Genomic DNA, 27,642 nt, shown 5'->3' on the forward strand with positions numbered 1-27,642 from the left:
TCGGGTCCTGATGGGGTGCAAGTGTAGCTCTGGGAGCTGTGTGCCCTTCACAGGAGGTGCCTTGTTGTGCCTGCAAGGGGTGTGCTGGTGGCATGAGGTGCAGCCATGCCCACAAGAGCTGCACAGGCCCCTGGCACAAGCGAACATGTGGTGCCATGCACACAGCTCTGCACTGTCTCCGGCCCTGGCGCCGCCGCTGGCCACAGCGGGCTGGCGGTGGGAACGTGTGCCCCTGGCCCACATGGGCCCTGGGCAAGTGAGCCCCTACTGGGAGCTGGCACTGGTCAGTCTGGTGCCACGGGGCTTGCACAACCACTGGGGCTTGAGGTGTGTGGCTGCCCTGCTATCCCTGTCCCTGGAGTACCTGCCATGCCCCTGGCTGCCTCCATGAACATCCGGGCCCTCCTCAACATCTGGCAGGTGGTAGTGGAGCCAACTGAGTGCTCTGCTGCCAGCCGCAGGGATGACCTCCCCTGCCAGCACTGCCAACTCACTGGGATGGGGGGGCAGCATGTGATGTCATTGCTGCAACGGATGACGTCATGTGGGGGGCTGCAAGCAGGTCCTGCAATGCTGCATCTGTCCCACATGCCCTCATCGCCCCGCAGGCTGTGGTGCGGCTGCTGCAGGATGTTATGGTCCCTGCTAGGGTGCCAAAGCCATCCACGATGCTTGGCTGGGGTCGGGGTCCCAGCCAGGGGGGCTCCCTCCCACCCTGGTCGGTGCCCGGGGCCTGGAGCCAGCTGGATCCCTGGGGCTCTTCCTGCGCTGCAGTTGTTGGCAACGTGGCCCCGGCTTGGAGGTGCCGGAATGGCAGCTTGCAGCGATGGAGGAGATGCAGCGAGCCGCTGCAGCGAGCCGCTGCAGGGGCGCAGGGTTCCCTGCAGGCACGGGATGTTTGGGGAGGGCACCTGCGGTGCCACGGGGTGCCTCTGTCCTGTCTGGCCGTGCCAGCCTGAGCCCCCCCGGGACGAGCACTAGAGAACAGCTGGGGGGCAGAAGGGCCCAGCGCCCACACTAGAGTGGCATGAGCCCCCCACCTGGGTCCCCTCCTGCTCGCAGGGTGCCTGGCTTGGCCCCCAGCCCCTATCCCAGCACCTTCTCCTACCCTCCAGCCCGTATCCCAGCCCCTGCCTCTATCCCCATTCCCTGCCCCATTCCCAGCCCCTATCCTCGTTCCTTATCCCCCTGCCGCATATCCTGCCTCATTCCCTACCCACATCCCTTCTCCCCATCCCCATCCCATCCCCATTCCCTGCCCCATCCCCTATTTGCATTCCTTATCTCTACCCCCTCATGCCTATTCCCGTCCCTGCCCCAGCTCCTACACTCATCACCCAGCCCCTATGCCCGGTCCCCCAGCCCCTCACCCCACTCCCCATTCCCAGCCCCTATGCCCGTTCCCCATCCCCTAATCCCACTCCCCCCCATTCCCTTCCCCTCCCGCGGGCTAGCGGAGGACCCCGCAGCCCCCGCCCCGCACGCGCATGCGCACCGCGCGGGCGCCGAGCACGACGCCCCCTCCCCTCCCGCCGGCGCGCGACGCCCCCCGCCCCCCGCGCGGCGGCCCGGGCCCGGTGACGTCACCGGGCGGCGGCGCGCTCCATCCCGCGGCGGCGGCGCGCGCAGCCCCCCGCCCCCGCGGCCGCCCCGTCCCGAGGGCCGCCGCCGCCGCCGCCCAGGCCGCGAGGCGGAGGGGCCTCGCTCGCCGCCCGCCCCGGCCCTCCCCGCCCCTCCCCGCCCTCCGCGGATGTCGGTGCGCGGGCCCGGGACGCGCCGCCCCGCGGGCAGCACGGCGTGAGGAGCCGCCGCCGCCGCACCGCCGGCATGGGGCCGCCGCTGCCCCTCGCCGCCTGCCTGCTGGCCCTGCTCGCCGCGCCCGCCGCCCGCGCCCTCGACGGTGAGTCCGCGCCCGGGGAGGGGGGCCGCCGCCGCCGCGGCGCCGCGCCGCCCGCGGCGGGGCTGCGGCGGGCGAGGCCCGGGGCCGCCGCGGCCGCCGGCCCGGCTCGTCCCCTCGAGGGGCGCGGGGCGCGGCGGACTCGGGGCGGGGGGGCGCCCCCGGGGAGCGCGACGAGCTCCTCCTCCCGTTGCTAACTTTTCCCAGATTTTCTGCAAATAAAGCAAAATGCCCCCCCCCCAGTACATTACTGGAAGGTAATTCTCCATTCCTTTCCATTAACTCCAATAACGCTCCATCGGTATGGGTTCCCCCCCCCCGCCCCGGAATCAGAAAGGCTTTTTATTCCCTTGTAGCCGAGCAGGGAAGTTGTAAATAAGCCATCGCGGCGGTGTTCGCCCCTCGGGTTGGCCGAGAAATCCGCCGAGCGTCGCCTTCCCGTGGGGATCAGAACCGGCCTGGCGCTCCCGCCCGCGCGCCCGCTCTTGCATAATGCGGGAGCTCGGCGCTTCTCCTTCGCTTCTCCTTCGCTTCTCCTTCGCTCCGTGCGGGCGGCAGATCCGGAGCGGGAGCAGTTCTGCCTCCTGCCCCAGCCGGCCCCAGGGGGAGGATACTGACCGAGCGGTCGGACCGTCTGGTCTCCCTGTCCAGCTGCTTGTGTTTTCCGAAGCAGCGCACGTCGGGTTCCCTGCTAGTATTGATCTATTCAGTAAATACTTTCGCAAGCTCGTCAGCTCAGTCGCTGCAGGCTTTGAATGCGCAAGGGGCTGTTATTGGCAGTGTAAGTGCGTCGAGGAGCTGGCAGCCTAACAAACGCGGCCAGCAGAGAAGTTATTCCTTGAGACGTTTGAATGTGTGGGGCAGAAGGCTGTTTTTTTCCTTTAAAAGCCCAGAAACGGGTTGTTTCTGGGTTTGCTTTCAGCACTTTCCTCTTATGGGTTCTCTCTGTGCAGAAGTGCCTGATGAAGGCAGGAGGATCTGAAGTGGTTTATTGGTGAGGGGAATATTTTGGGAAAGCTCTTCTGTCCCCTCTGGTCTCCCACCTTGGAGGGAACTGGGTGAAGCTGTGGTTATTTGGTTCGTGGTAGAGGCAGGAGCGGCACCGGGGCAGGGCAGGAGGTGCCAGCAAAGGCTGGATGACGCCCTGGTCCCAAATTACCTCTCCTGCCCCAAATTAGTGGCTCGTGCCATGGTCCTCATCCTGCACCAAAGGGCAGACATGGCACCCAGGGCGGCACGTGCAGCAGTGTCCGTGCCCTCCTGCAGCACGGCTGCAGCTCCGGGTCTGACTGTGCCCCCAGAATTCGCGTAGCCCCAGTACCTTTGAAATATCTTCCTCTTCTTTTTGCTGCGGTTCACAGCCGCCGAATTCAGAAGTTGGTGGGGGCGGGAGGGACAGGCGTCCATCATTACATAAGCTGGGTTGCCTTTGGAAACCGGGCTACAGCGGCACGGCAGCGATGTGCTGAAGGGAAGTTCCTGTGCACTGCTCCCCACCCGGGTGCAGCAACGCAGAAACAACCCCTTTGCTCCCGAACGGCTGGCTCCGTGCCTCCCCACGCGGCAGCCTCTCCCTTCTCGTGGTGCGCCAACCCCAAAAGCCTTTGTGAAGCATGGCACTGCGAGACGTGCCCTTTGGGGAGCTGTAGGTGCAAGAAGCCTCCTGAGGCGAGGAGGGAAGGGTGCAGAGAGGGTTTTGGGGAGTCCTGCTGCTTCTGCAGAGGCCATCATCTAAACATTGACAGAGCCGGTCTGAGAGGCTGGCGCCCCGTGGTGTCTGCTGGAGCATGGCGTGGACCGTGGCGCTTGGCTGCAGGGATCCGGCCGGGGGGCCTGGGTAACAGGGGCAGCACGGTGCAACAGTCCGGGGCAGGGCTGGGAGCAGGTGCAGGGCTCCAGCCTCCATGTGCTCCTTCCTTATTCACAGACCAGTACTGCACCTGCCCCCCTGCCCACTCCCTTGGTGTGCCTTGCTGGAAGCTATTAATCCCTCCCTGGCTTCAGTGGTAGAAGAGATAGGAGACAAAGTCCAGCAGATGGGGCGGGCGGAAGCTTTTTCGGGGGGGACAAAGGGCGTTGGTGCCCAACTCCTGTCTCTGCAGGGCTCCTCTTCCGCTTGCTGGGGCATTGAACCTCCCTGGGCTGTGCTGCACAGGCGAACCATGCCAGGAGCCTTAGGGAGAAGCAGTGCAGGCTTGCCCCACCACTATTTTGGAAACGTTTGTGGTTGGGGCAGCGAGAGTGACTCGCTGCTTTGGTGGCCTGGCATGTCTCATGTGTGCAAGCGGCATGCATGGGTGCGTGCGCGTAGGGCATGCGTTTCCCCAAGCGCATTCACACATGTCCAGAGCCTCACCGTGTTCAATGGATGTAGAGCAGTGGCCACTTCTAGGGGCTGCAGTGGAATCCTCTGCTCTGTAGCAGATGTCCGAGCTGCCCCAGTCTCTCTGTGCTTCTAAGCTTGGGGTTCCTGTGCGAGTCTCCTGCGTTGCATTCTTGTGTCGTCATCACTTTGAGGCATCACTGGGTGGAGTGGATGGTGTGTGAAGGTGAGAATAGCTGTGCATGGCCTGTTGCATCCTGCCTCATCCTCCCTGTCCCTGCTGCTCCATGTTGTCTTCTCTCTGTGCTGTCTTCACATGCTCCACAGGAGCCTGTGAATTGGGAGGGAGCGGAGGCTATTTGCACCCTTCTGGCTCTTGGTGCTTCTCCTCCAGGGCACGAGTAAGGCTGATGAAGAGCAAAACCCACCCAAGTCTTTCCTCGTTCCTCAAATGCCTTGGCATCCAGAGTCTCTTCTTCCTAGAGAACAGAGTAGACTTCCACCTTAATTGGTTTCCCTTTGCCACGAGCCTGTACTTGATCTGCAGCTGCTGGGTGCTGGCTGAATCCCCATCTGGGAGCAGTGGTGATTGCCTGCCTGGTGCAGGGGTGGGGGCAGACTTGGTTTTCCTGTGTGTGGGGTCCAGAGCAGGAGGTGAGGGGTGATGCTGCTTCCCATTGAGGCTGGATGGAGGTGTGTGGAGGATTCACTGGGCGAGACCTGTTTTCTGTTCATGCTGGTGAGTGTTGGATCATGTTTTTGTGTTTGCAGCATCTGCTACAGCAGGGGCTGTGACCTCTGCAGGCGTTGTGTGAATGCGAAGGGTGACTGCTAGCTTGAAGGGGATGGAGGTATTAAAGCATGGCAGACCATCAGACATCACCCCTGGTGCTCCAGCAGTGCAGAGCTGTGCTGGCCAGGGTGGCCTGCCTGTGAGTTGTGCCTCTGTTTTCAGCTCTGCCCACTGGCCCTGGCTCCCTGCTCTGGCTGGGGATGGCAGAAGAGGCTTTGGATGTCTTGGGTGCTGCCCGTTGTCAGTACAGGAGAATGGGAGTGCTCTTGTGAGGGGCTTTTTCAAACTGGGGCAGCTTTTGTGTTTCTGGATCTTGCTGCTGGAGTAGGATGAGCCTTGCAGTCTTGCGTGATTGGCAAGGTGTGGATGTGTGGAGCAGCCAAAATGTCTAGATTTAGCTTTGCAAGAGTGACTCACTCCCCAGGAACCTGGCAGAGAGAGAGGTTGGGAAGAGAAACACAGATGCTTTTTCACTTAACAAGGAACTTCAGTCTGATAGGGGAGTGTCTCAAGGGACCCGAACCTGGTTGTTAGGCTTGTTGCAGGGCAGGGATGGGGTGACTCTTCCTTCCCCATTCTGACAGTGTCTCATTTGGTTGGGCTCTTTTTGAGTGGGAGCAGTCTCCCATTTCGAGTTTGTGAGATGGCCAGGGTGCAGGCACCTATGCCAACAGCTGTGAATGAACCTAAATGGTCCTAGGGATAGAGTGGAGAGATTTGTCTTGGGCAGGTCACTGTAGGGATTGACTCTTGCAGAGTTTCCGAAAAGGCAATGGCAGTTGAGTGCCACCTAGTCTCAGCAAACCTCCTAGGGTGGGAGGAAGAGGGAGTCTCTAGTCACAGAAACAAGAGGCTTAAAGCTGATGAGCAAAAGCAAAGGAAAAAAAACAAAATAGCTCAACCTGAGGAACTCTCTGCTACATGATGCTCTTGGGCAGGAATTCAAAAGTGTAGTCCTTCTCTTGTATTTCCCTTCAGGGAACAGGGCGATGAGGCAGGGGTTGGTTGAGTGGGTTCAGGGTATGCAGAGGGGATCTTCCTGGGGCCCATCTTTGGAAAGCCCCTCTGAGGGGCTCCCAGGAGGTTAGCTGCAAGCACTGTTTTTCTGGAGATGGGATCAACTGCAATGTGGCTATGGAGAAACAGTGTTTGGGGGAAGCTGGAAGACAAATGGTCACCTAACCTGCTGGAGAGGCTTCAGGTCTTTCTCCCTCTGCTTAGAAGGGACCAGCATTCTGCTGGCATCTCTACAGGCTTGGGGATGAGGTGTGGTTTTACGCAAGAAGTGATGACTGCGGTGGCCCTCTGCCTGCTCATGTGGTGGAGACTCTGTCCTGGGCCTGACAATCAAGGTGCCTGTTCCAGGACAGAAGTGGCCAGGTGGGTTGTGGGGTGTCCAACCTTGCCCCAGCAGTGTTGGCCCTACTTGGTCTGAGGGCTGCTCTGCTGAAAGGTGTCTCTGGTTTTGTGTTTTAAGTTTTACCCTTGTCCCTCTATTGCTGCAGGGATGTTTCCCCTTCTCTCCATCCTTGCACAGACTCCTGCTCCAAAGCCCTGACGACAAACAGCTGCTTGCTGGCATTCCTGCTCCCGTTTCTTGCCTGCAGAGGTGGGCAGGGAAGGACAGAGTGTCCCACTGGCTCCTGGGTGGGTGAGGTGGCTCCACACTGGTTCATGAAGCGGGTGAGAAGCACTTCTGGGGGAGCTGGTGGGAGGTGGGCCGTGGCCTTGGTTTCGTGCTGGGGCTGCCCTGCGAGTGTGTGCAGTGGGGCTTGAGCCCTCTCATCTGCTGACCGTGTTGCTTGCCTCAACTGTGGGGCCAGCAGCTTCCACATCCTGGCTCCTCCGTTGCAGAAGTTGGGGCAAGCTTTGCAGGGTGGATGGTGTGCTGTCCTGGGGCTGGCTGCCCGCTGCCTGCTCGCAGTAGGGCATTTGTGAAATCTTGGCTCTTGTGTGTGTGTGACCAGCACAGTGCTTCCAGAGCCGTGAGGCGCTTGCGAAAGTCTTTGGTGCTGGGCTGTGCTCGGGCTCCAATTAGGCTGTGCCACTGGGCAAGGAAGAACCAAACAGAGGGCTGGGGGTTGCTGGACCCTCCTCTCCACCACTGTCTGCAGATGTCCCCCTGCTTCTGCACCCCTTCCTTGGGGTGAAAGAGTGGGGCTTTGGGCTGGGAAATGGAGTTCTCTCTCTTGTATGCAATGCTTGTAGCAGGGTTATGGCTGGGGGGTGGGTGAGGAGAGGTGTGAATCCTGAAGGAAAAGGGGAAGGATGCTCAGGCAAGCAGGAGAGCTATAAATCTGCCTTGTAATGGCTGTGAAACATGAGGGGAAGGCTGATGGCTCCAGGGTGGAATTTGACTAAGCCCTGGCTCCTCAAAAAGGCAGTTTCATCCATCAGGGCTTCAGTTCCCAGCTGCTGTACAGAGATGGAACCCCCTTTCCTCTTCCCTTGGTGGGTCTGATCCATTTGGATGCTGGCAGAGCCGCATCACGACATCCGCACATAGCCTGGCAGCTAAGGCATTGCTGTACGCTCTCTGAGCAGGTCTGATTACGCCTCTGCATGGCCTCTGCCTCGATTTCTCCTCTTATTCTGTAGGACCTGGACCGCTTCTGGCCCTGGGTCTATACAATTGTCTTGCCATGAGGAAGGAAGGACTTTGTATGGCCTGAGCTCAGCCCCTCTCCTTTCACTCCTCATCCAAGGATGTCTTCCTTGACAACTCTAGTAACATTCTGTTTGTTTTCCATGTCTCCTGGAGTTTTGAGTTGATCTGCAGTTTGGAGAGACTGTAATTAACGGTGGGGGCTGGAGAGAGGCAGTGGGGGAGTGCTTTGGGCAGATGAGGTCCCAAGGCTTGGAAATGGGGAACCTCCCTGATGGGTGTTAGAGTTGGCTGTGGCAGTCTTGGGGATACTGGGTATTCAGCGCATCTGCAGAGTAGCTGTTGGCATGTGCTCTGTGTTTCCTTGTGCTGTCGCTTCCATTAATTGATGATTGTGCTGGTCATTATTGTGTAGGGATAATGAGGTAGATAGGAGTATTGCTCTTGCTGTCAGGTGGGTTCCTGTAGCCAAGGTCTCTCTACCATCTCATGTCTGCTGGGGTCCAGAGCCTGTTCATGTGCAGTCTTGCTGCTCCCTCTTGGAAACCAGTGCCCTGCTCACACTCATTGCTGTGCAGCTCCCTTGCAGCTGGGAGGTTTCTGCTGCTGCTTTGCTATAGCACTGGTACCCAAGGAGACAGGAGGGATTGAGCCTTGGGTGCTGTGCCAGCTGCCAGCCTGTAGCTCCTCTGAAGTTTCTCTTGTACTTTTGGGATAACTCCCCAGCCTACGTGCTGTATGGATGATCTTTTTTCCCACTGAACCTCTGATGGACAAGGCCTTGGACTCCAAGGTGCCCAGGAGATGCTTCCTGAGAGCAAAGGAGCTGGGGCAGGCCCGAGCGCAGAGGTTGAGGCTGGGTTCTCCAGAGCTGGTTGTGCCACGGTTCAGCTGAGCTGCCATGATTAATGCAGTGGTAACTGCGGATGAAACGCTGCCTTGTCGTGGGGCAGGAGGTTCCTCTTTCAGCCTGTGAAGTGATTTCAGCTGCCAGATCTGCATTAAGCTCTTTGTTTGGACTGTCCGGCTTCAGCTAACCCCTCGGATAAAGCCCTTGCTCTGTGCTCCCCAGGGTCGCAGACTCCTGTGGCAGCCAAGCCAACCCCACCTTGGGTGCCTCACCTTTCCTGGCGCATTGCGAGTCTGCTTGCAGGGCTGAGGAGGGGGCAATGGAAAAGTGCAAAGTAATTACGCTGCTTGTTTTCCCCAGCAAGTCACAGGGTTTGGCCAAGAGGCCTGGATGTGTAGGAGAGTTGTGTCTGAAGCCCAGTGGATGAGTCGGGGTGAATCCAACAATTCCAGGGTTGAGAAATTGGCTCCTTAGAGAGTTTGCGTGTTCCTGGTGCCGGCAAGGCGAGCTTGACTCAGCCCGACAGCGATGAATGCATCTCTCCCGTTTCCTTCCTGTGGTCTCTGCGCTCTGCCAAGCAGACAAGACTTTCGTTGTGCTTGGACTGGATTTTATCCGTGTAACCTCCTGCCGAGTGACTTCTGGATTCATTCCCTGCAGTGTCCCTCTCTTGGTGTGCAGGGGCTCGGGTCCTGCAGCAGCCTCTTGGCCGTGGCGGGCACTGCGCGCTTGCCCTTCACCTGACACCCTGCCGGTGTCTGTAAGCTGAGTCCGAGTAAAACTGCTATTCCTGAGGGCAGGCAGAGCGCGGATATTGCTGCCTCCAGCCCCCGTCGCAGCCCTGCTCTTGCAGCCGTTTATCCATGCTGAAGCCTGCTGTGGAGGAGATGGGTTTTTCCTCTCCTCTGTGTTGCGCAGGGCAGTGCAAGACCAACTTGGAGCTATTTACAGACCAGTCTTTGCTGTTGACTTAACTTTTCAGTCACTTACATTTAATGTACCTTGGCAGCCTGTCCTGCCAGCAGCAGCAGCAAATATTTTCAGCATTTTCTAGTTCAGCTCAAACTTCTTGTTTTTTTCCCTCTGTGCCTCTTATTTAAAGAAGGGAAAATGCTGGGTGGGTTGTGAGGACTGTTTTGCTGAATCTTACTCCGTTGCGCGAGGTTGCACTCTCCAGTGCAGTCCAGCCATTTCAAGTGCTAAATATAGACGTACAATGTCCTTTCTTAGCCAAGGGAACCAAACAGGCTAAAGCTACAATCATGCAGATGCTTTGCCGGATTAAAGACAGTCCCAGCATTGCTTAAGACTAATCATGGGCTTGAGGGGTAGGCAACCAAAATTTTGATTAACGGCCTTGCTGGCAGCTCAGAGCTTCTCTGGGGTAGGTGCAGTGCAGACAACAAGCAAGAAAAGCATCCTCGGCCGTGGAGCACTCCTGGCTGCTGAGGAAGAGGCAAGCAGGTTCTTAATTTCTTCCAAAATGTGTGGACTGAGGCACCCAAATGTGAATTGCAGATGACTGGGAAAGAGTCTAATTGAGTTGAAGGTTGCATCTTTAATTGGGTGGACTAATTAGCCTCTTGCATTTGCTGTTTCTCGGAATTGAGCTGAAGCACCGCTCCTGACAGGGATGAGCATGCATTTTAAAGAGCTCTTGATTGCTGCTCTTTGTGTGCCCGAGTTGGCGACTGGCAGGTTAAAGGCAAGGTGAACCCCGAACGCGTGGTTAACTTAATAAATAACTTGGGCTGCTGGCTTGGGAAGGAGGAGGAAATAATTGTTTCCTTATAAATTTGCTGCTGAATCCAGAGCTCTGACTTTCATCCCTTGGTGACTGTGCTAAGGGGAAGGTTTTCGGCTGCGAAAGGATGAATGCTGCCGGAGCGGCGCCGTGCTGCTGCTCCTCTGCCTAGGCCTCGCTGAGACCTAGCTGCGTTTTATTTTCTGTGGACTGCCAGGCAAATTGTTATTTTAATCTGCCCAGAGCTTTGAAACGCATCAATCTAGTCCATTTACTTAATATGGTGCAGCTCTTTGTTTGCAGGCGCTGCTACAGACATCTGAGAGCGGGGACCGAGTGCTCGCTGGGTAATGGATTCAAGCAGCAGCTTATTGTAGCTGATGAACAGTCAAGTGCATCTTTGCCTCTTTCATTTTGCTGGCGAGATGGGCTGTGCCAGGAGCAGTCATGACTCTATACCTGCTAATCAGGCTTCTGGGGCTAATTGCATTTTGCTTTCCCTGCGGAAGAGCCCTTGTCGCTTTCTCTGCATCCCCACTGGACAGAGCCCCTGGGTATTGCTGTGATGCTCTGTGAGACCCAGCAGAGAGGTGTCTGCAGTATCCTGCAACTTTGTTTTTGCTGTTCTTGGAATTTGTTGAAGATTTTTGAATATCTTGTCCTGGAAAACTGGAAGCGGATTCAAAGGCTGCAGTTGCGAGATGAGAGCAGTGACCCTGGGGAGGAACAATGTCTTCTTCGTCTGTCCCCCTGCTTCCCCCTGCCCTGTGTAAGCAGGTGTTCCTGTGCAGAAATGCCTTTCCCCGCTCTGCAAGGACTGGGCCTGGCTTGTTTCTTCTGGGGCTGCTAGCAGGCACCAGGCACCCTGCTGTCTCCTGCAGGGCAGCTGCCCCTCTCGGGCATGCAGGCTCTTTGCAAGCTGCTGCTCGAGGCACTCTCATCCAAGGGATGAGCAAATCTCCCCCTGTGCAAGCGGACATCCCCTGGAATGCAATCTGGCTTGATTTCCTGGCCAGGAGAGCTGTTCCCACCTGATATATGCCACTTGAGAGCAGCTTTGATTTCGTGGGAGAGCTGATTCCGTGCCGGCGTGGCGCTGAGCGGCGCTGGCTCCCGCAGCGTGAGTGGCACCCGCCTGGGGCCAGGGAGACGCTTGGGCTCGGAGGGCAGTGAATTGCTTCCTCCTCCTGTCCCTCAGTGTGCCGAGTTCTGAGGTAGTGCTTTTTTATTGTTTAGGAAAGGAAACAGTTGGTTTTAATACTTCCTACAGCAGCAGCCTTTCTAGGGGCCAGTGCGGAAGCTGCTGGATGCAGGAGGCCTGAACACCTTCCTGTCCCGCGCCGGGAGGGGAAACTGCCCGTGGGCCATGGTGCAGGGCTTGTGTCTTGCCTGTCCCTGCTGGGGACCAGGGCATCTGGGGCATCAGAATTTCTGGGGTTTCTTTTGTGGTCTGGGCTTGGAGAGACCATGGGGCGGACAGAGTAGAGGGCCTTTGCTCTACAAGCAGAATGCCAGAGCTTCCTCAGCAGTTTTTCTCCCTCAAGAAGGGAAATTTCATTCCCTGCTTGTGCAAATGAAAATTGAGGTTTCTGTGGCCCCCTCTTCTTGACTGTGCAATGGGGAAAGGCTTCCCGCCTCATCCGTTTCCCTGGGATTGCTCAAGGCCGGTTGGAGCGAGCCTACCAACAGGCCCTGATGTGGGTTTAGCAACTCTGTGTCCCTGCCTTCCCCAAGCGCCTGCGTCGGGAACAGAGAGCTCTCATTTTCTGCCGGAGCCCTCCCAGGCCACATCCAACCCCTCCAGATGGGTTCACTCGCATCTCCTTTTGTGGCCCTGAGCATGTTTTCTCTGCAGAAGAATGATTTTGGAGTCGAACTGCACTTACTCACCAGCTTGGTTTTCTCCTCTGCAGCTGTTAGGGTGCCATCGTCACCTTCGAAACCCTCCCTCAGCCCAGCCCTGCGCTCTTCTGGCTTTTTAAAAGTCATAATGATTCCTGGAGCTTGAAAAAGGTGAAAACAGGCAAACTAGAGTCCCTAACCTGCACCGACCACCTTGGAGCATCCAGGCTGTCACGAACAAGTAGTTAATTGGTTGTGCAGCTGAACCGTGCTGGTAGAGACGCCGAGGGGGTAGGGTAATGTCTGGAACACAAAATCAGACCAGACATAACTGTACCAGATTCCTCTTTAATCATTTTTACCAGTTATAAACAGATGGGACATTTCATCATGCCAAAGATTTTTTTTCTCCCTCTTTACCTCTTAAAATGCAGCTAAATGGCTTTGTCAGAGCAGAACGTTGAAGTGCAAACCTACCGTCCTGTCTGCATTAACCCTCGCACAGGGAGAGCGTGTCCTGGGATATCGTGTGTGCGCTTGCGCTTAACAGAATACCGGAGGTTTGGCAAGGGCTGCAGCATCAGCTGGGTTGTGGGGGCTGCATGGGGAAAGGTCCGCTGGAGCCGAACGCTGCAGCTGCTGTGGTGCTGCTGCTCTGAGAGTGATCGCCTCGGGTATTTCCATGCCTCAGAGGGCAAAGGACAAGGAGAGCTGGTGCCGAAGGTGTCTGTGGGATGCAGCCTGCAAATCCACCAGCGCAAACTGGGCAGCAGTGGGAGCCCCTGGCCGTGCGCCGGGCTGCAGGAGGACACTGGGGCCCAGGCGTCCTGCGCCTCTGTCCCTGGTGCTGCCGCGGGGCTCGGTCTCCCCCACCATGGCGGGCGCTCAGCTCCGCCGCGCAGCAAGCAGGGCAGGCCAGCTGTGCTTTGGATTTATTCCTGCATGGAAGTTATGGCCGTGTGTGTGGTTTTTTTCCTTTTTCCTTCCTCTTTCCCCTTGCTCTGTTCTGGGCCTCGCAGACAGCTCCATGCGGGGCACGTCTTGGGAGTGGGGAGAGCCCCGATTCTGTGTGGGAGCGGCGGCCTCGGGGGCTGTTTCTCTTGTGCATGGGAGACCTCTCTGGAGCCGGGGGTGTCTTCCCTCCTCCCTGCGGCTGGGAGCGGACAAGACTACTCGCTGCACTGGGGCTCGGCATTTATCCCAGCCCCTCGCAGGTCCCTGTGCCGCTCTTGGGGGTCTGAAGTGCTCTACAAGCTGTGCCCAGAGTATTTGCCCTGAAACCCGCCCTGAAACCTGCCTTGCCTGTCTTCACTGATGCTTTAATGCGGGTTAATGTGCAGAAAGCATCCCAGGAGCCAGAGCGGTCCCTGGTTTGCGAGGAGCTGCCAGCGGGTTTGCTGTCCCCAAAGCCGTGGGTTCGCAGCGGTCCCCGGATGCGGAGGCAGGGCTGGGCGGGGGAGGCAGCTGCCTGCTGCCCTCTGCTCGGCTGCTCGTGGCACGGGGCCATGCTGGGCCTCCCCCCCCGTCAGTGTGCACTGTGGTCCCTGCACCTGGGAGCAGCGGGTGCCGTCTGTGGGAGTGTCTGTGTCCCCTCCGAGCCCGTGCTGGTGGCGTTCCCACGTGCCAGCGCCTCGCTGGGCAGCCAGATGTGCAGAGCGCTCCACGCAGCCGGCACGTGGCTCTGGCCCTGGGCGATCCCCCTCCAGGTGTGCTGGGACCCCGGCGCTGGTGTGGGATGAAGCGAGGCGGTGCATCGGTGCTCTCACCAGCAGCAACGTCTGTGCAAAGCCGCCTGGAAGCCACTGCACAGTGCAGCTTCCCGGGAGTCCATAGTGGAAGAAACCCCAACTCTCCCCCATTGCACGCTGACACGTGCACGGTCGCTGGGAACCTGCCGCTTTGCATGCGTCTTGTGCCTGGAAAGTATCCTGGCGGGTGTGGCTGGAGCCAGAGGGTTTTCCCCACCTGGCATCGGAAGCAGTGTTCCTGTGTTCCTGTTCAGATGCCGCTGTCTCTTTACGAGCAGGTCGGCAGGTCGGTGTTTGCATTGGGGCGGGTTTTACCAGTAGTCCGGCTCCGCTTCTCTGAAATAGCGGGGTGGGGGACGGGGCCGTTTCCCTTCCTGACAGCCACCCTGTGCACGCCTGGAGGAGGCGTCCCATCCGTATCTGTCATGTTTCTTCCTCAGCTGCCGAGCCGTGTTTGCTGCAAATAGGTCATGGCTAAAATCCCTGCTCGGGGAAAGGAGCTGCTGATCGCTGCCCTCGTGGGAGAGCAGGGAGCCGTTGAGGCTTTGCTCTGCTGCCTCCTCTCGCTTGCTCCGGTGAGGTTTCTTGGAATAGCAGTAAATCAGACTGCTGCTTCTCCCGTGAAGATGTGGTGGATGGAGCTGGGTCTGCAGGCCGCGGTGGGACCCAGCGCCTGCTCGTGGGCCGCTTGGCCGAGCCCGACGCAGCCCTGCGCCACGGTGTTTACGCGCAGGAGCCCAGCGTGTTCAGAATAGCTCCCCCGTGTGGGACCTTTGCCTTGGGAATAAAAGTCCCTTTATGCGGGATTCATTAGTGTACTCTGAGCACGCTAATTATTCTGGGATGAAAGTGACTTTTATTCCGGCGGAGTGGCCTCTCAAAGGGCCCTTTCTGCCTGCTCCCGCTCCACAATAGCTGTTCTAGTCCGTTTCCCCATTTTAGACAAAGTTCTTATTTGCAAAGCCAGCGAAATTGAGTTGACTAATGAATTAAGGCCAGTGGTTTTGGCCTGACTCCAGTCCTTTTGAGCTGTCAGTTCGCCGATGCCCGTCCCAGGTGGAATGAAATGCAGCAGCCAACTCCCTCAGCTGTGTCCCCCTGCTCCGTCTCGGGACCCGCGCAGCCCCGGCAGCCGCGGGTGGCCCTGGGCTCCTGGCAGAGTGCTCTCCAGATGAAAAGCCTATTAATCTATAAAGTGCAATTGCTTTATTGCACAGTGCAGGCCAGTCCCTGGAGGGAGCGTTATCTGCTTTAGCCACAAGCCATAAATAACTGCCTCCTGATGCAGAACAGCGTATTCTGTTTGGGTTCCAGGCTGCTGGCAGTGTAAACACCCCCGCTGCTTTTTCCTGGGATAAGTAAGAGGGAATAACCCCCCTGAGCAGGCAAAGGCAGAGGAGGGATGCGCTTGGCCTCGTGCTGGTGGTCCTGGCTGACCCCCGGGTGTCCCCCCCCTCCCCACAGCAAAGGGGAAGGGGTGCCCTGCGCCGCTCGGGGCATCTCCTCGGGGGCATGGCCCCTTGCCAGCAATGCTGCCAGCACCGAGCCCATTTCTTTGGGCTGCAAATGTGTGGGGTTTTTTTCTTTTTTCTTTTTTTTTTCCTTTTTGCATTTGAATTGCAGATAAGCTTAAAAAAAAAAAAAAAAAAGAAGAAAGCATTTCCTTTCTTGAAACACCCTCCACTGCATGGCTGGAGCCTGCCCACATTTTGTATGATCAAGCTGATTTTTTTCTGAGGCCTGAAAACGCCATCTATTTGTTTCATCTGGTTCCATCTTCTGCCATTTTCCAATTCATTCTTCTAAGGTCCTGTCCGTGGGGCCAGGGGACAGGAGGGGGCAAGGGGGAATCTCAATCCACACACATCTCCCAGCTTCTGAATTTGATTTAAAATGCAATTTTTTTGTTTTTTGCCTTTTAATGCATTTTGTCTGAAGGCAGCCGAGCTGCCTGGCACAAGCGGGAGGGAAGGGGCTGCCTTGGCAGGGGGGTGCGTTCCCGCCCGAACACGTCCAGGTTTCCGCATGTGCGCTAGTGTTCAAATCGTCTCCCCTGGGATCCGTTTGGAGTCAGCTGACCGCTGTCTCCTTAAGATGAGAGCAGCCCTTAGAAGTTGCAATATGATTTTACTCCCCACTCCCTGCTGGGGATGGAGGCTCTTGGGCAGGCTCTGTCGTCACCGGGAGCTTTTGCATCCTCTCCTCCATGTCTGCCAGTTCTCTCTCCCTTCCGCCCAGCGCTGTTGCAATGGTCCTGGAGACGGGAATGGCCCCAGGAGTCGGTGCCGCCCGGGAGCCCTGTGCAGCGGGGCCGAGCTGCAGGGTGCTGTGTGCCCAGGGAGCTGAGGGTGAGAAACACCGAGCAAACCCGCTCCAGGGCTCTGGGCACTCCTCTGGGTTCCCACCTGGGACGTACTGTGGCTTTTTTTGCTAGCAAAGGCGGCGTGCGTGTTTCTTATGAATGGCGTTTTGGTTCCGTTCAGCTATTTCTCTCTTGCAAAGCTGAGGCAAGCTTTTCTTCTCAAAATTGTCTTTTTCTTTTTTTAAACGAGGTTAATGCCTCATGATTTAGATGCAGCAGACAGACTTGAAAGGAAAAGGGAAAAAATATGTACTTTAAAGTCAATATTTACTTAGCAGTTGAAACAGCCCCTCCCCCTCCAACCCAAATAAGTTACGAACAGCACATACCTGTGGCTTTTCCAAAGGGGAATAGTTCTGCGTGCTAACAGCAACGTCATTCATGAAAATAGAAGCTACGATGGAGCAGCGGATCTGGTTTGAATCTTCCAGTATGAGAGATCCAGATGGAAGAATTGCAAAAATGCATTTGAACTGTTTGGAGATCTTGTATTTAAATGCAAAACTAACAACCCCCCTACGTGCATTGAAAAAACATGTGCCTATGAAATTTAGTTTTGTGATGTTAAATGTCTCCATTAGCCCGTCAAGTTTCCTCAGAGCTGAGGAAGCCGAGGGATGTACGTTAGGCATGAGCTGGCAGATTCAGTGTGCTGCGTGTGGACATCCTCCCGTTACGGCAGCGTCTTGGCCGCGGCTCTCGGTTCTTGCAAGTTTTGGCATGAGACTTGGGGCCTGGTGAGGAAGCTCCCGTCCCTGGACTCAAGTGACCACAGGAGAGCCTAGGCTTGTGCGCGCCTTGGTGTTTTCTCCTAGTGAATGTATCTCATGGCTTCAGAGACACTCTGAGAAGGCTGAAGAGTCTTTAAAGCAGAAAATGAATAAATTGTCGCATTGTTTTTTTTTCCCTCTGAAATTCAAGGATGACAGCTGGGTGGTAGAGGGGAGAATGAAGATAAAAAGATGTTACTATTCTTAGAAAAATGAAAGGTGACTGATTTTTGTTGGGCTTATTGAGCGCGTTGGCCAATCTTCAGCCGGGCTGCAGCGCGGGGGGCAGCCTTCGGCCCGTCTGTGCCAGGATGCCGTCGCCTCCCTTTCGCTCCCTCTCCGGAGGTTGGATGCCCAGCTTCCGCCCCGCAGAGGAACCTCGCGGGTCCTTCTGTCGCGCCCTCGGTGAGTCCACGCGAGCAGGCTGGGGAGGCGTCGCGCGGGGGGGGGCAAGGCCTGGCAGCCATAGCCGGCCCTGCAACGAGAGCTGCTCTGGCGGAGAGACGCGAAGATGAAACTTGTTTGTTTGCCGCACCGTTCGTCCTGCCCGTAAATCACAAGCTGGAGACTTTTTACCTAGCTTGACCGCGTGGGCAGGCAGGTTTACGAGGGGCGCGCACGTCCGGAGCCGGGTTCGGAGCGAGCCGGCTCTGCCCGCGCGGGAGATGTGTGTTTTGGCAGGCTCTGCCGACGAGCCACATCGCATAGGCGAGCGTAGAGGGGAGGGGAGTAGCTGGGGGACTGAGACCTATAAGGAATGTGGAGTCAATTTATTTTTTTTTCTTTCTTTTTCTTTTTTCCCCCTCCCTCTAAGAACATCTGTTTTGCGAATCACGCTCATTCCAGTCCATATTTATTGCCAGTGCCGTTTCCTTTGCAGAGGAAAAGCCGGCCATCTCCTCCCAACGAGAAGGAGAAGGAGCTGGGCTGAGTAAGAAAGCGTGGCTTGCTTAAAGAAGTTGTTTTTTCTTAACTTTTTCTGTGGTTTGCTTTCTAGCCTGTCTCACTTTTCATGCTGTACTCATGTGTGCGCTGAAGGTAGTTTGGCTTCTGCTCAAGGTGAAAACCTCCCAATCGCCGGGTTCCTAAAATAGTCAGGTTCGAGGGGAGCCGTCGATTTCTTGCTGTAGGCAAAAATGAAACGTGTTCTGCGGTGTGTGAGGTTTTTTTTGTTTTGTTTTGTTTTTAAATAGCCCTTTCTGTTACTGGCCGTGTCTGACGTGGAGCCGGGGCCGCCTGCACGGCAGCGGCCGGCGCAGCCGCCGTCCCGGCGTCCCCATCGCAGCGCTGCCCTTGCTGGCGTGTCTGCTCCCGTCCCCATTAGGGACGAAGGATGCCTTTCTCGGCACCCGAATAACCATCTGCCGTTTGGCGTGCCATCCCCCGTCCCTGCCGAGTTTCCTCTTGGCGCGAGCCGCTCCCCGGCTGCCCGAGAGGCTCCCATTTCCCGGGCGGCTCCGCGGCGGGGCCGGCCGGCGTGCCCGTTTCCCCTCCCCGCGCCGCGGGCGCCTCCGGGCTCGCGAGGGCGGCGTAGCCCCCGGGAGCGCCGCGCCGGCGGCTGCCGGCACTCGGGCGCCTCGGCGCTTTCCTCGGAGGCCGTTTGAGGCTCGGCAGCCGCGGCGTGGGAGCAGGCGGCGCGTTCGGCTCCCGCGCGCCCGGAGGGCTGGTCAGCGAGTGGGGAAGGGACCTGCCTCCTCTCTGCTCCGTGAAGCTGCCGGTGGCTGGGCGAGAGCCGCCCGAGCGAGGCTTTGCAAGGCAGCGATCACATGCAGCTCCGTGGCGCTAACGTGGCCTGTGGCAGCCACGCTGCTCGCTGGCACTTCCCTACGCTAGAAGACCCATTTTTATTCCCAGTGGCTAACTTAGCTCCAGGACCTGCCCACACGCTGGTGTGCCTTGGAAAGGGCAGGGGCGAGCAGCACGTGTCTTCGGGGATGGCATTCCTCCAGGAGAACCGGGACACCCATGCAGCCTGGCAAAGGAGCGCGTGAGCAGGGTGTCAGTGCTGGCAGGAGATCCCGTGAGCCCTGCTCTTGCCTCAGGGAGATGTCACAAGCCACAGGACAACTTGCTTTCTCCTTCGACCTGCTGCATGGCAGCCGGGCCGTGGGACGCAGCGGGTCTGGAAGATGCAGATGCTGGTGGTTAGGGGTGGCATCACCAAAAGAACAGCTCATCTCCTATCCTGCTAGTGAGCATTGCCGCTCCAGGACTGATGTCCCCTGTGCAAGATAAACCAGCTGGATGAAGATCCTGCCGTGACTCTGCTTTTTCCTCCAGCTCAGACACAAACCTGCAGGGCTTGAAGCAGCCGAGAGGCGGGTAGCAGCAGTGTTGATGTTGGACAGGACCCTCAGGATCGCTTGCTGGGGATTTACCCATCTTCCCTAAATCTGTCTACTCCTTTCTGGGGGGAGGAGGACAGCAAGAGCCATGGAACTGTGGTTGCTTGAGGAAGAGGGCCCTTTGGAGGAGGAGGGTGCACCCGGGAGCCAGTGTGGGAGGCTGTGCGGTTCTCTGCGCTGGCATGTCACTGTGGCTGCTGGAGACCTCAGAGATGAGGGTGAGCAGGAAATCCAAAGGGAATGTCAGGCCTTTGCTGTGGTTTTTATTTTTAATGACTTTTGTATTTGGTAAACTCGCGGCTCAAAGATGAAGGGGGAAGATGAGCTCCTCCAGGAGGAGAGGGTGGCAGAGCAGGCTTTGGAGGAGAGCTGGGGCTCAGGAAGCGCTCAGGGAAGCGCTCGGGGCGTGTCTCCCCGGAGCTGGTTTAGGGATGTTTATAAGGACCTTGAAAAGAACCAGAGTTCTGGTAGCGTAAATAAACAGATGCTGTGGTGGATTATAAACCTTTCTGCGTCAAGGCCTGACCTGTCCCGGGGCATCAGGAGGAACCTCTGTTGACGGGAAGCATAGTCTGTAAGCTCCTGCCTCATGCCCGGAGGACACGGTGCCTCTGGGGCTGCCCCTCCTGCTCCCACCCACTCGCAGGCTTGGGTCTTCTCCAAGAGCCACCGCGCACCCCGGCTCCCGCCTGCTTCTGGGCTCAGCTGCAGCCCGACCAGCGATGCGCGTTCGTCTTGCTTCCTGCTGTGATTGGCAGGAAAGCAAACCCGGAGTCCCCTCTTTATCGGGAGTTATGTGAGAAGTTAAATGGGTCCTTTGAGCAGAGAATTTAGCAGAAGGCTGGGGATGACACAAGATAAATGTTTGGGGAATTTGTGTGTTTTTCTGCCTTTTAATCAATTCTCCAAGTTGCATTTGTTTGTGTTTTCAAGTTTTGCTGCCTTCCCAAGGGCTTGGACTCGCTATTTTATAACGAAAGCTGAAATTGGCAGAGAAGCGGGTGTTGCAAGGAGCTGAATCTCTAGGAGAAATGCGAAACGCCTAGGAACTTGCAAGAAGATCGCCAGGCGCTCAGCTCCCCCCTCTGTGCTTGTCCGCTGCCCTCGCCCGGGAGAGCAGTACATCACGGCTGAAGCCAGGAATGCTTTAAATTTTGACCCTTTTTGAATGCAGCTATTGCTTGAACTTTTGCTGCCTGCCCTGTGTTGTAATTTGGTCTTTGCTGTCTGGTTCTGCTTACTCTGCATGTGTTGTGTACACATGCATATGCATTTTTTTTAAAAGTTTGGAGCAGTCACCGCCAGCTGTGAATTAGCCAAAAAAGAGCTTTCTTGCAGTGTCTGCTGTCTAGAAAATGAAACCCAACAATGCAAAAGTGGAAGGAAGCTGCTGTCTCTGTATTCCTTTGCTGCTAATGCTAGCTGCTTTGCAAAGGGTTGGGGAGTATCTGCCAGCAGGAACCAGTACACATGCTCGTGGTTGTCCCTGGCCTCAACCTGTGACAAAATATTACAGCTAGCTCTTGTTCAGAGTCGATCAGCTCATGTGGCCTGGAGGGACTTGTTGTCTCGGGGTTGTGGTGTGTCCTACAGAGATTCCTGGGAAACTCTGGTGCTTCCGTGTGGAATTTGACGGGGGTCTCAGATTCCCGTCCCTGCCCGTCTGCTGGCTCTGCCCGTTAGTGCCCCAATATCGCTGGCCGACGCTGGGCTCTGGGGTCGGTAGTGGAGGGGAGCCGGGCGCTTCACACATGGGTCTGGGCACCAGGCCTTCTTCCCCTATCTTGGACTGCAGCTCCGGCTAGAGCTGCTGGCCGTGCTGCCCACACGGATGTGCCTTTGCAAGGACACAGCAGCTACAGCGTGTGCTAGCGGTGCAGTATTCGTGGTTTTAAAAATGTTACTTTCTAATTTGTTCTCATTTGGATTTTTTCCTTTTTCTTTTTTACTGTCTAGCATAGAAAATAAACTGCCTTGGGCTCCCAGGAGTTTATTCATCCAAGTTAAATGATCTTTAAAATCTATTAGCACATCATGGATCTCAGTTCCTGTTTTCTCACAGTGTAATTAATGCTTCAGTTTAAGTTTTCTCCTTTCCTTAGGGGCAAGGTTGATGGATCTGATGCCAGGCTAAAAACTTTTGCTGAGCCATTAAAAAGAAATCAAACTAAAAACAATCTAGTCTTTAATTAATTTTTTTTAAAGTAACTTGTCTTTGGGAAGAAACTGATCTTGTTTATTTATTATCATTATTTTATTTCTTCTCTCATCCAGCACCGAAGACATGTAGCCCTAAACAGTTTGCATGCAAAGATCAGATTACGTGCATATCTAAGGGCTGGCGCTGTGACGGGGAAAAGGATTGTCCCGATGGCTCGGATGAATCGCCTGATATATGTATGTATGACCTTCCTTCCTAATAATTATCTTTGGTTTTATTTCATTTGTTCTTTCATTGCATGGCCGTTCCAGGGTCCCGAACAGGCATCATCGCACAGCTGTCCTACCTCAGCTCACATTTTTCCATAAGCTCACAGCACCTTTGGCAAGCAGTGGGGGGAACCTTGGGAATTTAGGCTGCTCGTGGTAGATATTCAAACCGTCCATGTGTGTTTCTTCCATTTATCTCACTAGCTGCTGCTCCCCCAGTGTCTCTTGTATTGAGAGACTTGATCCATCATAACATAACAGCCTCCTGGGAACTGGGTATCACTCCACTTCCTTTTCTTTTCTTCTCTCCCCCCCCCATTCAAAGTTTATTTGCATTAGAAAAGCTCAGACTGCTGAAGGTGAGGACGCAGCAAGACTTGCTGAAAGGAGAAACACTGTGGCTTCCCTTTTTGAAGAGCTTGTGTGGGTCTCTCCTCTGGTCTCATGTTTGGGAACTGAAGGAGAAAGTCCACCGTGGTGGTTGCGGTAGGACTGAGGATGTAGTGTGGGGGGTGGTTGATGCCAGATGAGGCTTCGTGCACTCAGGGGCTGCTCGGATACAGAAGAGCTGGAAGCAGGGACATGTGCAGATGTTGCTGTCTCCAGTAGGGCCTGGGGGTTGAGTCTTGAACCCATCTGGCTTTCGGGCTGTAGGGTGCAGCAAGGGCTGTCGTCTAGGCATTGCCTCCCTCCGAAGGCGCTGGGGAGGAGCAGATGAAACCCCGGTGTGCAGGCTCCTGCCCTTCTGCCTGAGGGGCTTGGGGAAGCAGGGACTGGCCGACCCTGACTTCTGCCCTCGTCCCAAAAGGGGCAACAGCAGGGGTAGAAAATGACTGTGGCTTGCAGTAGAGAGGGGGGGGGGTGATGAGCACGGGTAGGATCTCCTCCATCTTGGGTTGGAAATGCCCCAGCCCTGCTGGCAGGCTCTTCGGCTCTGGGGAGAGCTCCTGTGGGGTGTCCGTGCATGCGTGCCTGTGCCCCTGTGTGCTGGAGCAGAGCACCCGAGCAGCGTCCACGACGGGTGTGTGCATGCTGGGGATCGCTCCGCTGTGTGTGTGCATCTCTCTTCTTTGCAGCTAAAGTTTCCTGTCTCCACTGTTTGGCATTTAAAGGGTGTTTGGAGCATGGGTTTGGCTGAAAGAGAGAAGAAGGTCTTTGGGAGTGCCTTTGGGAACGGCCTGTGGAAAAGCAAAATAGCTTTCCCCAGATGTGTTTGGATTAGGGTGCATGTGTTGTTTTTACTGGTCTTGTCCCGGGCCTGTTGGACCCCTCTGCCGCGGGTGTCCGGGCTGGCTCCCTGCTGGAGAGCAGCTGTGGGGACTCTCCCTGCCCGAGACAGGGCTGCTAGGCCTGCTCGTCCGCTAGTGGCTGGGTTCTGGGAAGCAAACAGGAAACCGAGCTGGGTTAAACAGAATCCAACTGTTGGAGGAGGCAGAGCACACGTGTGTGCAAGGGCAGGCACCAGGGCACCCGGCTGTGTGCATGAGGGCTTTCGGACGGTGCCAGCTGTGAACGGTCCTGCTGTACTGTGCTGCGGAAGCCAGCCAGGACCTGGCGTCAGGGCTCCCGTCTCCACTTAGACCTGCCCTCCGGGGCGAGTTTGGGTGAAGCTGCAGCTCTCTCCCGCATCTCTGTCTCTCCCTCTCCATCTGACAGGGCGGCCAATGCCTTACAACTTTGCAGAAGCATCTGTTCTAGGTTGCTTGATTGTGTCTGAAAAGCAACCTGGAGGTGCCAGGCCCTGTTGGACAGCAGGGTTCATCTGCGCTGCTCTTCAACAGCGACTGTAGTTGCCTTGTCCTCCAGCATAGAAGTCTTTTCCAGACTCCTGCTTTCTGCTGTACTTGGAATAAAGGTCTCATCCAAAGCAGCCTTTGGTTCAGCATCAGGGTTATTTATTTCTTAAGGCAAAATGATGCAACCATCCCCTCTGTGGGAGGGATGAGGGGGCTGGGATGGGCTGTCTGGGTATAGTCAATCAGCAGCCCTGGAAAATTACTGCAGGAGGACTTGGAGGCCCTTCTTCTGCGCTGGAAGAAATCCGTCCTGATTGACGTATTTCGCTAGCTCTGTCTGTGCTCATGTAACCACCCTCTCTTTATACGTCTGGACAGGTAAAGGGAAATCTCAGGTGCTTTTTTCCCCCTTTCCCCTCCTCACTTTAATGCAAAAGCATCGTTTCTCAATATTGGCAGGGGCTGGCATCACCCTGGTATTTTCCCCCCTGGCAGGGAGAGCAGCACCGTCCCCCAGGTGCTGCGTATGAGCGAGCATCGGCAGTGGTGGGCAGCCAGCCTGCTCCATCCTCAGCAGCTGCCGGTGTCGGCACCAGCCGCAGGAATGCTGCTGCCTCGACATGAGCACAGAGCCAGTCTTTCTGCACCAGCAGTGTGAAGGAATAGAAGTAGGCTTGGGAAAGCACAGGCTGTTATTTGCTTATCCCCTTAGAGGATGAGATTGCAGCATTTTGAAGGGGAGAAAAGACCGAAGCTTTGAAACTCTGGCCTCGCACTGGTTGAAAAGCCATACCACGCTGGTCCTGCTCAGAGCCGCTCGCTTGGAGGTCTGTGCCCCTGCGGCATGCACACCTTGTGGAACACAGTGCACCAACATGTGCCATGTCCCGACTGCAGCCACCATCAGAAGGTGACATCAGAAGTCCTTGAGCGTGATCCACCTGGGTGTTTGAGTGAAGGGTCCACTCTGTCTCCCACACCACGAGTCAGGGATGCCTGGTGCTCTTGGCTGCTCCCCCGGGAGGAAATCCCCCCCGGCTCTGCTGGGGCCGCTGGAGCTTGGGGTGCGGGTGTGAGGCCGCCCCGTTGTTGGCTTGTGTGCGTGGGCTTCCCTGCCCTGCCCTGCCCTGCACGGGGGGCTGTGAGCGGAGAGTGCTGCTTGCTGTCGTCTCTCCTGGCTGGACAGGCATCACTGGAGTCTGACCTGCCAGCACGTGCCGGGGCTGAGGACCTGCTATCTCTGCGATTGCCAGGCAAGCTTTCTCACGCTTCTTTGGCACTGGGGCTTCCAGGAGACTCTCATCCTCCTTATCTTTTTGGCAGGGAAAGAATGACTTTTATTACTATTAATCTATATATCTTCTTCTTTTTTTTTTTTTAAACCCTAGCTGCAAATGCTGCTCTGGCGTGCTGCGTGGCACACCCTTTCGCGCCCTGGCAGCAAGGCAGTGTTATTTACATTGTAATGACGTACTCATGTTGGAGTCTCTTGAAACGCTGTCTGTCACGTGCAGCATTGCCCTCTCTGGGGAAATCCTTCTTGGTATTTGCTGGCTTTGCTTACACGCTAGCTTATTTTTGAGTGTAGGAAGCATTCCGTTTCTAAGCTCGGTGGTGGTGCTTGTGTCCGTGACTTGTGCTGGTTCTAACCCAATCAGTTAGCTTTTCATCCCATAGAGCCTTCCTGGGGGAAAAAACTTAGGCAAGAGCCTGCCTCTTGTTGAAGATCAAAGGAGATGAGGGTCTGTGAGCAACGAGCTGGCTGCGGCTGAGCTACGACCTTCATTCTGGCTGCTTCATCCCTGGGCTGGCGTCGTGCCCGGAGCCCTGCCAGCTCCGGCTGGGTGTCCGAGCGCAGGCCGAGCGGCTTCGCCGGCAAGCTGGGACATCTGAGCTCCAGGGATGTGTTTCTTCTGCTGCACAGCAGTGGCACGCTTTGCTTTACTGCAGGTGAATCGAATCCCACGGTCCTTGAAGTCACCAGGCCGTTTGTGCAGACTCAGCATCGAGCTGGTTCATTGGTCAGAATATTGAGATCTTAAAATCCTGGTCCTGCCGCTCTGGAGCGGAGGAGCTGTGAGGCACCACGGTGCGGTGCTGATAGCCGGGCCCTGCTCGGCCCCGACACGGCGGCTGCGTGGGGCCGCGTGACAGCCCTGCCACCCCGGGTCCTCTTTGCAGAGCGGCAGCATCACTGCTGCTCGGTGCTGAGGACGGCGCAGCTACGGGCTGGTCCGGAGCCAGCTCTGCAAAGACACTGGTGTAAAAGCTCATGCTGCGATAAGTGGTGCTCTGTAAGGTGATGGGCTACACCTCACAGAGATGCTGTACTAGCTGTGTACAGAACTGCTGCATCCTTCCCCCCACCTTTTATTTTGTTTTAGGTTTTTTTTTTTGTTTGTTTTGTTCTCCCCTCCCCGTAGCTTTTTGTATGGTTTTCTCCTCAAATAAACCTAAGAGAAGGAGAAGCCTCGAATGAGCCCTCGATGCGAAAGCCTTCGCTGAGGAGATGGGCTGCTCCTGCACGTGGTGCCTGTCCGCAGGGGATGGGTGCTGCTGTGCGCGGAAAGCCATGGTGGGGTTCGCCCTGGCGCGCGCTCGACCTTGAGCCGCTATCCACCTCCTGGACATGCTCTTATCTGCTCGCTTGTAGCTTTTCCCCACTTCTGTGTCTCTTTGGGCTGTTGCCAAATCAATTACAGGCTGTATTTACAGGAGAAAGAATTGCTTCTCTTCCTTTTTCTTTTCTTTTTTTTTTCCAAGTTGTTTTTGGAGGTTAAAAATTCCTGTCTAACACCGCTCCTTGGGTTGTACCAAAAGCTTGTCACATGTAATAAATTAGCTCATTTATTAGTGAGCCAACACAGTCAAAAGCAAACAAAGTGGCTTGCAGATTAATCCTGCCCTGTTTGTGATAAGCAGTGCGATCCAGGCTCTTTGCAGAGGGATAATGGCCAGGGCAGATCAGTTTTGACTGATGAACTGTGCACTTCATTTCAGTGCCCTCATTCCCTCGACCAGCATATTGATGCTCCTTAATTAACCCTTTATATGCAATTGCTTGATGTCCAGAGAGCACTGTCCAAAGCAGAAGCTGTGGAGCAGCCCAGGTGTGGAGCCGTGCAGCAGAGGTGCTGGGTGCTCTGGCGTGCTGACTGTGGAGGGGAGAGGTGGTGCCACCGGGGAGCTGCAGCAGAGCCTGGGGCAAGCTCCCTGCTTTGAACCGCACCCTGCTGCCCCTAATCCCAGCTTGTTCTGCTTCCCGCTCGATGGAAGCATAGTGGGAATACGTTTAGAAAGTGGCCTCTGCAATTGGGGAATAATCTGCCGTCTGGAGCCCTCCAAATCTCCATCCTTCGGACACTTCTTGGGCAAGAAAGGGCATGTTATTCAAAACGCCCAAAGTTAGTCACCTCACAATAAATGGGCAGACAAGAGAGAAGCAGTTTTCCCTACAGTGAGTTGGGAGCTTTCTGCAGGGAGCTGTGGTCGCGCTCTCTTAGCAGAGCGCTTCTGTGGTTCCCTTCTGGTGCACAAGCATCGTCTTGTCCTTCTCTCCTGTGATGCAGGGGTGGTGTGCTTGGGGACGACTCAGTGAGGGTTTTGTGGCGTGACTCTAGTTTTGCAAAGAGTTTGGTTCATTTGGGAAGGGCAGTGGAAAAACCCATGCTGCTCTGTCCCTCCTTTAAGCAGCAGCTTGCTGTTTCCCAGCCAGCGCAGTCACGGCAGAGGGGCATCAGTGTCTGTCCAGGAGATGGCTCAATGGGTCCCGCTCAAGGTTAGTAAAAACACAGGTGTGCAAGGCCAGCACATCCCATCTGGGGAAAAAAAAGACTCGGGCTAAAGTGCAAGCAAATCGATCCGGGAGAAAGGCGTGCTGCGTTTTAACCCTCACCTGCAGCTGGGTGATGCTGCCAGCACTGGTTGCAGGAGGACCTTGTGCTGCCATTTGCGGGGCGAAGGTTGTCTGCAAAGCCGGCCGTGCTCCCCCACCATCCTGGGGTCTACAGTGACCTTTTCGCAACCAGGTGTGCTGGTGATTGCCTCTCGTGCTCACTTCAGCACCTGTTGCTAGCCGAGGGATTAAGGTTAAAAGCATATTCAGCGTAACTCAGCAGAATGACGGCTCATAGCAAGTAAAACTGAACTGCCACCAAGGCCAAGCAGTAGTTGGGAGGGAGTGTTGCAGTGCTGATA

General features: G+C 56.2%; 1 protein-coding gene across 3 annotated transcripts in view; it reads left to right on the plus strand.

Moving 5' to 3' along the window:
- Positions 1-1,817: 1,817 nt before the first annotated feature.
- Positions 1,818-27,642, plus strand: part of LRP1 (LDL receptor related protein 1) — a 98,394-nt gene continuing 72,569 nt past the window's right edge. For all 3 annotated transcript variants that reach the window (XM_062597463.1, XM_062597464.1, XM_062597465.1), the window contains exons 1-2: positions 1,818-1,900; positions 21,554-21,676. In XM_062597463.1, coding sequence (XP_062453447.1) covers positions 1,828-1,900; positions 21,554-21,676 — 196 coding nt within the window. In that variant the 5' untranslated portion in view covers positions 1,818-1,827. The remainder of the gene's footprint in view (positions 1,901-21,553; positions 21,677-27,642) is intronic.

Source organism: Rhea pennata, chromosome 29, assembly GCF_028389875.1.
Source record: "Rhea pennata isolate bPtePen1 chromosome 29, bPtePen1.pri, whole genome shotgun sequence".
NCBI classification, from domain to species: domain Eukaryota; kingdom Metazoa; phylum Chordata; class Aves; order Rheiformes; family Rheidae; genus Rhea; species Rhea pennata.